Raw genomic sequence first — 10,039 nt, 5'->3', positions numbered from 1 at the left:
CCCCCCCCCCCCCCCCAGATCTAATTATAAAGTCATCTCAAAACACACTGATGTATGGGGGAAAGTGACAGAGTATCACAGGCACAGAACTGCGGAGCCAGACTTCATTGTAATAATCATGAACTGCTGTGCTGGTGACCCACAAAGTAAAATAAATAGAGAAACTTCAAACTTCTGAATTAATGATCACAATACCCTTATTGTAGTGGGTTTTTGGACAGCACTGAGCATGGAAGGGGTGACATGGTGAATTTAATCTACAGAGACAAAAAAAGGCAGTTCTCAGATGTCTTGCTGTGATGTTTGGATGTAGAGTTGGCACCCTGAGTAAGGGCAGTCTGTTCTCACATGGTCCGCCATAATACACACGACTGCAGCATCCAGGCAGGCCAAAGAGAAAGCCAGAGAGCAGTGGCTTTTAAGATTTACTTCACACTTGGACCCTAAAAGGCCTCTGATCAAGCATGTCATATAAGACTGATCTTAAGCAGAGTGACCAGAAAGATTTACAGTTCTCCAAAACATGAATATTTTCAAAGTATGTGCTTTATTTTCCAGCTTGCAGTTTAAAGACACTTCTATTTATTCTTATAGTTTTTGTCCCTGTGATTTAAAGTTGGGGAACTTTATATTAGCTTCCCAACTTGCTTGTTTTTGTACCTTTAAAGCTGATATTGCAGAAAGGCTTGTGCAATCCCTTACCTCTCTCTATTTCAAAGCATACCCTTGGCCCAGGACACAATCATCTAAACTAAATGCTATGTCCAAGTCCTCGATCCAAGTAATACTTTTGAAATAAATTTTAAATGTACCTCTGCACTTGTAAAGTGAAACACAAGTCTGCTAACATGAGAAACTGCATAAACAACTTTAAGACCTAATGAGCCTTTTTTCCCTTCACAAGTGTTGTCTTTTTAATAAGATTGCCAAAAACAACTCTAGAAAACAACATTTTCAAAGATTCAACACCGCAGTTGAATGGAGTGGTACAATTTGTGTGAACTTTAATTAATTGGGTTGTCTGTGACCATTTTTCTCAGACTAAACTAGTCTAATTAAGGCGCCTTTTAAATGTGAAGTGACACATATTAACAAACATAAAGCCCTAAATTTGTCACTGTCTCTGAATATGTGAAAAGCCTTTTTGTTCTGGGGCTGACAGAGTACTTCTAACTGCTTCTGTTCCCCAGGAAACCTTTTTAAGAGGTGAAGGGGAGGACAGCCAAAGTGGAGATCATCCTGGCCCAAAATTGCAGGTAAATCCTCACTAAGGCCATGCAATTTCAACAGCTTTACCATTAAAAGATGATAAGGAATGAAAGGACTTAACAAAACCAGTAAAAAAAATCATCTTCTATTGATTCAATAATTGTACATTTGTTGTGTTCTTCACAAAAAAAAACTGAATTGAGTATAATAGTAGACTAGAGTACTGTATTAAATAGGCATCTTAGACCAGGAAATTTGACCAATTGAACTGCTCTATAAACTGAATGAAGTAAAACCCAAAGAAAATGTCCTACCTCAAGAATGCAGGTCCCTGAAGCTGTGTTCTCCTTGATGGACACATTGTAGAAGTGTCTCTCAAAAACAGGCTCATTGTCATTTATATCCTGAAGTAAGATGTTTACCACTGCGGTTGATGAAAGGGGTGGTTTTCCTCCATCTGTGGCTACTACAGTTATACTGGGACTAGGGTTCTTTTCATAATCCAGCTGGGACAGAGTGGTGATAATGCCTGTAATGGAGTCTATACTGAACCAGCTGTAGTAAGCACTTTGGTCTTGCAGGATGCTGTAGCTGATGTCTCCATTCGGCCCCTGGTCTTTATCTCTAGCAGTTACCTGCAACACAAAGCTGCCTGGGAAAACCACTTCAGGGATGACTTGTCTGTACACTGACTGGTCAAAAAGAGGAGGGTTGTCATTGATGTCAGTCACTTGGATGGTAAAAGAGGACTCAGCCCTGAGGGGAGGTGTACCGGAGTCTGTTGCCATCACCCTTAGCTCATAAGTGTCTCTCTCCTCCCGGTCCAGAATCTGGTCCACGCAGACGAGATATATAATGCTATCTTTTGTGGTCAGGGCAAACTTTCCATCCCCTCCCTCTAATGACACATTGACATTGGCATACTCGCCATAATCTGGGTCAGTGACTGAGATCCGGGCTACATACTGACCAGGCTGTACACCTTCTGAGACTCTTGGAGATCCATCCTCACTCAGAAAGATGATGGTCATCGTAGGCTGGTTGTCATTGTAATCTCTGACGTGTATGGTGACAAAGGCATTGGTCACTTCTGGCTGGGTTGCGTTGTCTTGAGCCTGGACTACAAGTTCATGGACTCTCCTCTTTTCAAAGTCAAGTGGCTTGTTCAGAGTGATGATACCAGAGCGAGAGTCTATGACAAAGTAGTGGTCTGGGTCACTCTGTCTCCTATTGATTTCATATAGCACCATCCCATTATCTCCCTCATCATTATCTGTTGCAAACACCTGCAGGATGGTGCTTCCTGGTTGGAGGTTCTCAGATATGATAGCATGGTAGCGGCTCTGGTTGAAAACAGGAGCATTGTCGTTATTGTCTTGTACAATAATATCTAAAGTCATCTGATCAGTTCTTTTAGGGGAACCTCCATCAAAAGCCTCTAGAAATAAAGTGTAGGTGGATCTTTTCTCTCGATCCAGAATAGCATTTACCATCAAGTCCAGATAGAGAACTTCATTGCTTCCCCTCCTTGTCTCCAAGCTGAATGCTTGGCCAACATTCCCATCCTTGATAAGGTAACCCTGTGTTGTAAGCTGGCCTCTATCATTATCAACAGCTGGCTCAAGAGGAAATCTAGTGCCAATTGCCGTCTGCTCAGGAATTTTAAATGTGGCTCTTTTTCGAGGGAACTTGGGTGCGTGATCGTTTATATCATTCACTTTGATGGTCACTTCTACGGTCACACCTGTCATGGTGACTGCAATGAAGTTGTATCGATCTCTCAATTCTCTGTCCAAAACTTTGGCAGTTCTAATTATGCCTGTGCTTTCATCAATGTCCAAATCACTGCTCACTCCTGTGCCCTCATGGTCTGAAATGAAGTACAAGGAGGCTGTGACACCAGGGGGAAGTCCTGCACTGATGTCACCCACAACTGTTCCTGCTGGCTGTTCCTCATCTAGCTGCAGCTCAAGGGTACCAAGGACGAACGATGGATGGAGTGTTATAAGCTCCAAGGCCACATACACCATTAGCAGTATCCTTGTGCTCCACCAACCCTCATAGTGTAAAGGATCCATTGGAGACTTCCCAAAACCCCTGGCAACTGTCTTCATTTTTGCTCCTTTGATTTAAACCTGGAAACACACAAAAGGGAAAATCTGAGTTATATCAAAACTTCAGAACACCAGAGTCCATTAAAAATGTTTGTGTAACATTTTAGAATAACTAAAAACAATAGGAAAGTGTGTAACCCCACACTATAATTTTTACTGGTTCCCTTCTGTACTGCACCACACAAGAAAGGCCCAGCATATAAAATTTTCCAACATGTCTTAGGTAAGCCAATAAGTCAACACCTTGCTCCTCTGGTACCAGAAAGCTCTCTTTTGCTAAAAGAAACATCAAAACCCAGGCCACAACGTACCACCTCAGACAGGGCGTCTGGAACTGTTGCTATTCAGCTTTAATTAAAAGGGTGTGAAAATCACTTTTGCCTAGACACTCTTGCATGTTCACTATAAAAGCACACTCTCATTCACCACTGGAAAGTTAATGTCTTGCATTTATTATTACCACTGGATTCAGTTCTCAAAAAAGTGAGCAGTTTTAAATCACTTTTATGAGAACATTTAATGTATTCACCTTCCACCAGCACTACCTATCATTCTAGAATTTTATTTTATTTTTATTCATCTAAGAAAAAATAATAAGTATTGAGAATCCTGTGAATAATCAGCAGGCACAATTTCACTTTGGATCCACACCATCAGAGACAATCTGTGACTGAAAATGGGAGACACTGTGGAACAACGTGGAAATTGTTCTGCAAGACTGTCACCATCTGCTGAATAATCCCAAACCGCTAAATGTCTGGCACACCAAAGATTATTGTGTCATTTGCATTCAATTCAAAGACGAGCTCTCAGTATTGTGTGGTTTTGCCTAAATTTGTGTAATTCAAAACTACTCAACTTGTTTGCAAAGCAATTTTTTCTTAAATATTCAGGAAAATTATACAGAGATACATTACACACAATCAGTTTTGAACTAAGTTTCTTTAAAAAAAAAAGCTCTCCAAGGCTCCCCCCAGTGGTTTAACTGACATCTACATGAAAACGTTCACATGACATTTGTGTGTGAGAGAGCATGTGTGTGTGTGCGTGCATGTGTGTATGTACCCACTAAATCCCTCCCATGTGTCTCTGAACGCAGTGCGGTGATCTGTTTTAGCCACGGTCGTAGCAGTGTGTCTGAGTGACAGAGCAGCAGGCTACAGCAGAATTGAAGGGCTCCACGCCGTCTACCTCTTTCCCTTTTTCTGGCTCTACAGCATTATAATTGAGGTCCTCTGGAAGTTGGCCATGTGCACACAAGATTCCAGGCCTAATTTCAGTCTACCATGATTCAGAGCCCACAACACGGAAGATGCTAACTTAAATGTCATATATTAGTTTGAGTTCATCTAGTGTGAGTAGTAAAAAATCTATGAAAACTCATTTTGAAATATGCTGTTAGTGTATTTGACAGTCTAATGTTATTCTGCAGTTTGGCAACTAAAAGAAATTCTGGCCTAATAGACTTCATCCATTTTGAATTTATATTTCCTTTGAAGAAACCATTAAAACTTCAAGTGACAAGACTATAAAAGACAAGCACTACTAATTCACCATAACATTCCATATCTTTAGTTGTTCTTGTTATTCCTGTTCTTGGCAAAACAAATATATAAGCACATCCGTGACAGCCTGAAAATCCTGACTGTGCATAATCTTTGAAGTCTCAGTATTGATTTACTTTACTGCAACACTGGGGACGAACTTCAAGATTTTAGGGCCTAAATCTTTGACCGAATGCCACAACTGAAATAATGCACTTTCTAGTTGAACCACTTTGGAGGACCTCTGCAGAGCAGCATGGTCTAATGGATGTAGCAGACACAGCTGGGTAAGGTAATTGCACAATACCAGGTTGAGAAAAACATATGGCTTTAAAAAATGTGAAGTTGAAGAAGTGGCTCCTGTGTTTTAGTTCAAAAGTTTACAAACTGTCAACCATCAACACAGACATTATGAGTTTGATCTGTCAAAGTTAGTAATCAGCAGTGAGGATTTTAATTTATGCATAGTTCCTAAGGGACAGTAATCTGTAAAATAAACACTTTGGAAAAGCTGATAATTATTTAAAGCTTTTGCATTTAAAATAATCCTATTCTGGCTTGAAAGTGCCTCTTGCATCACTACCATAGATTATGCATCCCATTAGTGGTAAATACTGATAATGAGTGTAGTTATGGTGATATATATATATTTGTGTGTGTATATATATATACACCTACCACATTTGATTTGATTTATTATCTGTTCTTTTCTCTTTTTAAAAAAAAAACTGACAAAGTGTGTGTGATATGGTTACCAATAACTTCAACAATGGCCCAGTTTCTTCTGAATCATTTAAATTAAGACAGGCAACCAAATCCAAAGTTTGTAGGATTTATAAGCAGAGTGAAAACTCTGAATACAGTGAATAATATCATTCTGAGGACTTTGTTAGATGAACTGAATTGTGTGACTGCTGAAAACATCAGGGTTGCAGTTATTTCCCCCCTAGCAGTCTAGACGTTGTTTTGGAAAATGTGTCACGTATTATTCAGAAAAATAAGTTTTCCTATTTGTACCTGGCTTCTCAGTTTTCTGTGATGTATTATTTGTCAGGTTTGCACCACTGCAAAGACAAGCAGACCTTTGGTTTGGCACATCCTGCATGAAACAAAAACAAACTACTGCCTCTTTCAATGAGCCAACAAAGATACTAAATAAAAAATGCTTGCCTTCATAAAAACATGTTTTTTTAAATGGTAGACTTAAGTGCTAATATAAACAGAACTAAAACTGTAGCTTTGCCAAACATCATGTTACTGAGATCCAGTTGCTTATCTACATTTGTTAGTCATCAAAAATAGTTATTGTACCATTATTAACTACAAACATACAGACTGTTTAAGCAAGTCCCACTGCAACCATTTTTACAATCTCTTTTGTTTAGCAGGGGTGGAGAAAATGCATAAAGTCTATCTTAACTAATCAAATTAAGCACATGATCCTCAGAAGCAATAACACAGCTGAACTACTTTAATTAACACAACCAAATCATTTTTACCACCAACAGGCCAAAAGAGCTAACTTTAGTGACAAACTTTGTAAAATGAACATGTCCTGATTCCAGTTAACTCAAAGAAAACGTCTGTGGTTTCAATACCATGCCAGCCTGTGAGGCTCAGTGGAGCCATAATAGAAACCACAGACAGAACAGCAGATTGCCTGGACATGAGGATGACAGGCTTAGCACAAAGCAAGCTAAAATGATCTGAATGTTGGCCAACCTAAGTGCTGCGATTTTGTGCCGTACATTGACTTTGAAACTTTGGTCTCTGTGTAAGTAAAAGCCATCACAGGCCTCTAAAACAAAATGTGTTTTTTAGTCCTAACAAACATTGCACTGAAGAAGCAAACTGGCAAGTTTTTGATCGTAAAAACCCTTTAGGCCAGGGTTGTGTAAGTGTGTGACAAGAAGAATCATCTCTTTACCACATCACAAACAAAATGGCTTTGTTCAGCTCTTTCAGTAAGAAAGTCTGGATAAAAAAAACCCACTAAACATCCTTCAAGATGCCCCTATTTGACACTGCATTGGCAGCCATGGTGACTGCATCATAAAACACATGTGCTTCAGCATATAGAACTAGAGGATGAGGAGACAACTATAAGGTTCACCTCATCTGCAAACAGTCACGGTCGTTCTTGTTTCTGACAAGAACAGGACTCACTGGGATTTCCAAAAGTTTCTAGAGGGCTATAGCAACCTTAGAAATGGAATATAAAGCACAAGCTTCATCAACAGCATATGTACACCACAAAAATAAATAATGATTTGATTACATCACATAAAGCATCAAGGGTATATGACATAATTCTTGGATTGTAATAAAAGCTGGAGCTGTTTAGATTTTTGGGTTGATTTTGAAAGTGTTGATTGTTTTGTTTGTTTTATATGTGTGGCTTAATTTTAATTCAACCCGGATTCTAAATATGGCTCACATTATAGTAAAGAACTAAAGTGGAGTTGATACAAAAACAAAAAAGCAACTGATTTTAAAAAATGTGACCCAACAGACAAATAGCCACAGATATGCATGAAGTTGCAACTAAAATCATTTCCCAAAAGTTTTGTGCAGGCTACAGTTACAGTGCATTAGCTGTTGTGTTGTAAAACTCACAAGTTAAAGGTACTCATTGCAATGTCATAGCATAATTTGTGAATGGGTACACACAACATTTGTTTACCAATGGAAACAGCCAAAGTGACTGAAAATAGGTCAACAATGGCAACATCCATAGAACAGATGTTTTGGATCAAGAAATCTATTCTGTTGCATTGTTATGTATTTATGCTTAGATGTGTTGAGTAAAGTATGCAAAAGAAAGCACTTTGTTTACATGGAGTATGTACCTTCATTTCAGAATTGCATATCAACATATCTGTAAAACTACTGGAGTAAGGTCTTTCAAACTGCCTCATTTGATATAGCTCAGGATATCCTCATTACGTTTGATTTTTGCAATAAGTAACTTCAAACCTAAATAAAGAGTTTAACATTTTCCAATGGCTGTTCAGACTAAAACACATTAGAAACCATCACTCTAACTAAGTAAGTATGAGGTGAAGGAACCTAGTGGAGATTTAATTGGTTTATTAAATGAGGGAAAGGAACACCTATTAATGGACAATGAACATAAGTCTGCCGGCACAATCACTGTGCTGTCATGTGTAACCATTTGGTATGTCCTCAAGGCGCTGCAGCGGCTGCAGCAGGACAATAACTCCAGGCTGAACACACAGAGAGGAATGTCTCTCTGTCTCAAGGGGGGGCTTCAATCAGAAGCGACAAAACAGGCAGTTACATTTCTGGCTATTCCTCAAAGAAAATCCACTGTGCTTTTGTACAAAGAATCTTGTGGAGTGTGCAACATATTATGATGTAGCCATGTAAGGGAACTACAGTTAATCTCCTTATTTAAAGGTACTCATTGCAAAATCACAAAGACCGCACAAAACAAATTCATAAAGTAAGAAATAAAATCTGCACAATATTTTTCTTGTATCAATGGTTGATATGTCCTTAAAGTAAAAAAATTTGAAAACAAAATTTGTGACCGGATGCCAGCTACTATGTTTGTTTGTTTACCTACAGAAACAGCCAAAGTAACTTAAAACAGGGTAAACCTAGAGCCATATTTGTTTACCTACAGACTACAGCCAGCCTAATGCAGGTCAGTCATTTGACTCAAGCTTCCAGTTGATTTTCAGATGAGTGTTTTGTTTACACTGAGTGTGGACCCACATTTCAGAATTGCAGAACAATATATCCGAAAAACTGCTGGAGTAAACTCTTTCAAATTGCACCGTTTCATATAAATCAAGATAACTTTTTAATGTTATGAGTAATTTTATTTTTCAAAATGGTAACTGCTTGAACCTCTCTTTTTTATTTTGTTTTTAAATAATTGCATCAGGTTTGAAAACATTCAAACTTTTCAAAGTTAAAGGTGGAGCTGCGTAAAAATCCCGGGAACGTTTATCTTCAGGCTGACTGAAGGCTGACAGCGCAAAGAAAAAGTTGATCCCGAGTGAATGAATTCCACACATGCCGCCACTAAAAGCATCCACTGCGGCCAGATGATTGGAAACAAGAGAAGCTGCTTGTGATTAAACTGTACTTACAGACACCGCATGCGTTCAAGGTAAACCAGTGGAGTGAGGAGATCTGTTTGTTTGTGATCGATACTCACCTTCATCTGGTCTCCTCCGGTTTTTTTAGGGGATTCAAGCAAAGTTCTCAGATATCCAGAAAGATTCCTTTCAGTTCCACGTCCTGCAGCACAAAGTTACATCCATCTCAGGGAAATTTTCTGTCTTCTTTGCAAGGGTCTCTTCTCTGCAGCGCACACTTTGACTCTGTGCAAGATTCCTTTCGAGTTCTTCTTTCTCTCGGATTTCTCAATGAAAAGACTAAAAGTGGAAATAAAAAAAACGGGGGAAAAAACTTGCGGTAAAAGTTTCCTCGTTCTCAGCTTCTCTCGGTGCAGCCTCTGCCTGTAGGTCCGCTCTCAGACATACACACACACACACACACACACTGCTGCTGGCTGCTCTGGTAAGAAGGGACGCTGTGGGGGCCGGCCAGTGGACGTCCGTCTCCAAAATCTGATTTCTTCAACACGTGACTGGCTGCAACCTCCTGCTCCTCTCCTCCTTACCGCCGCCGCTGCTGCTGCTGCTGCTGCTGTGATTACCTCAAAGAGCCACAGCAAGGAGGCAGGCAGGGTTACAGCTGAACTTTGGTGCCACCATCCTATCCAAAAGGGAACTGAATTAAATAAAAATAACAATCTGAAGGCATTCTCAAGGGTGCAAAGGCAGCTACTGCCCAAAATTCCAACATCAGTTTTGTAATAATCTAAACACACACACACAAAAAAAACCCCAAATCCCTACATTTTGATGTAGAAACTGTATGAGAAGTATAAGGAGAACCAAGATCAAGAGAAATGTTAAAGCTGCTGCCAGTGGCTCATTAGGGTCACCATGGTAACCACACACCTGACTGTCACTCCCTGACAGCAAACTTAGGAGAGACAGAAACGAGTACTCGTTGCAACTAAACATAATAACGCTCATCCTAAATTATATCAAATGTTGCAGTGTTAAAGAGTTTATTCCAGTAGTTTTTCAGATATACTGAAATGCAATTTCCAAATGCAGGCAGTCACTA

At 39.4% G+C, this 10,039-nt stretch overlaps 1 protein-coding gene across 1 annotated transcript in view; it reads right to left on the bottom strand.

Moving 5' to 3' along the window:
* LOC108235958 (protocadherin-16) overlaps window positions 1-9,495 on the bottom strand; it is a 77,533-nt gene extending 68,038 nt beyond the window's left edge. The window contains exons 1-2 of the mRNA XM_017416301.3: window positions 9,057-9,495; window positions 1,524-3,344 (exon numbers count right to left, since the gene is read on the bottom strand). Of these exons, the coding sequence (XP_017271790.1) occupies window positions 1,524-3,323 (1,800 nt within the window). The 5' untranslated portion in view covers window positions 3,324-3,344; window positions 9,057-9,495. The remainder of the gene's footprint in view (window positions 1-1,523; window positions 3,345-9,056) is intronic.
* Between the last annotated feature and the right edge of the window lie 544 nt (window positions 9,496-10,039).

This window comes from Kryptolebias marmoratus, linkage group LG2, assembly GCF_001649575.2.
Source record: "Kryptolebias marmoratus isolate JLee-2015 linkage group LG2, ASM164957v2, whole genome shotgun sequence".
NCBI lineage: Eukaryota > Metazoa > Chordata > Actinopteri > Cyprinodontiformes > Rivulidae > Kryptolebias > Kryptolebias marmoratus.
This window is presented reverse-complemented; position numbering and strand designations above follow the sequence as displayed.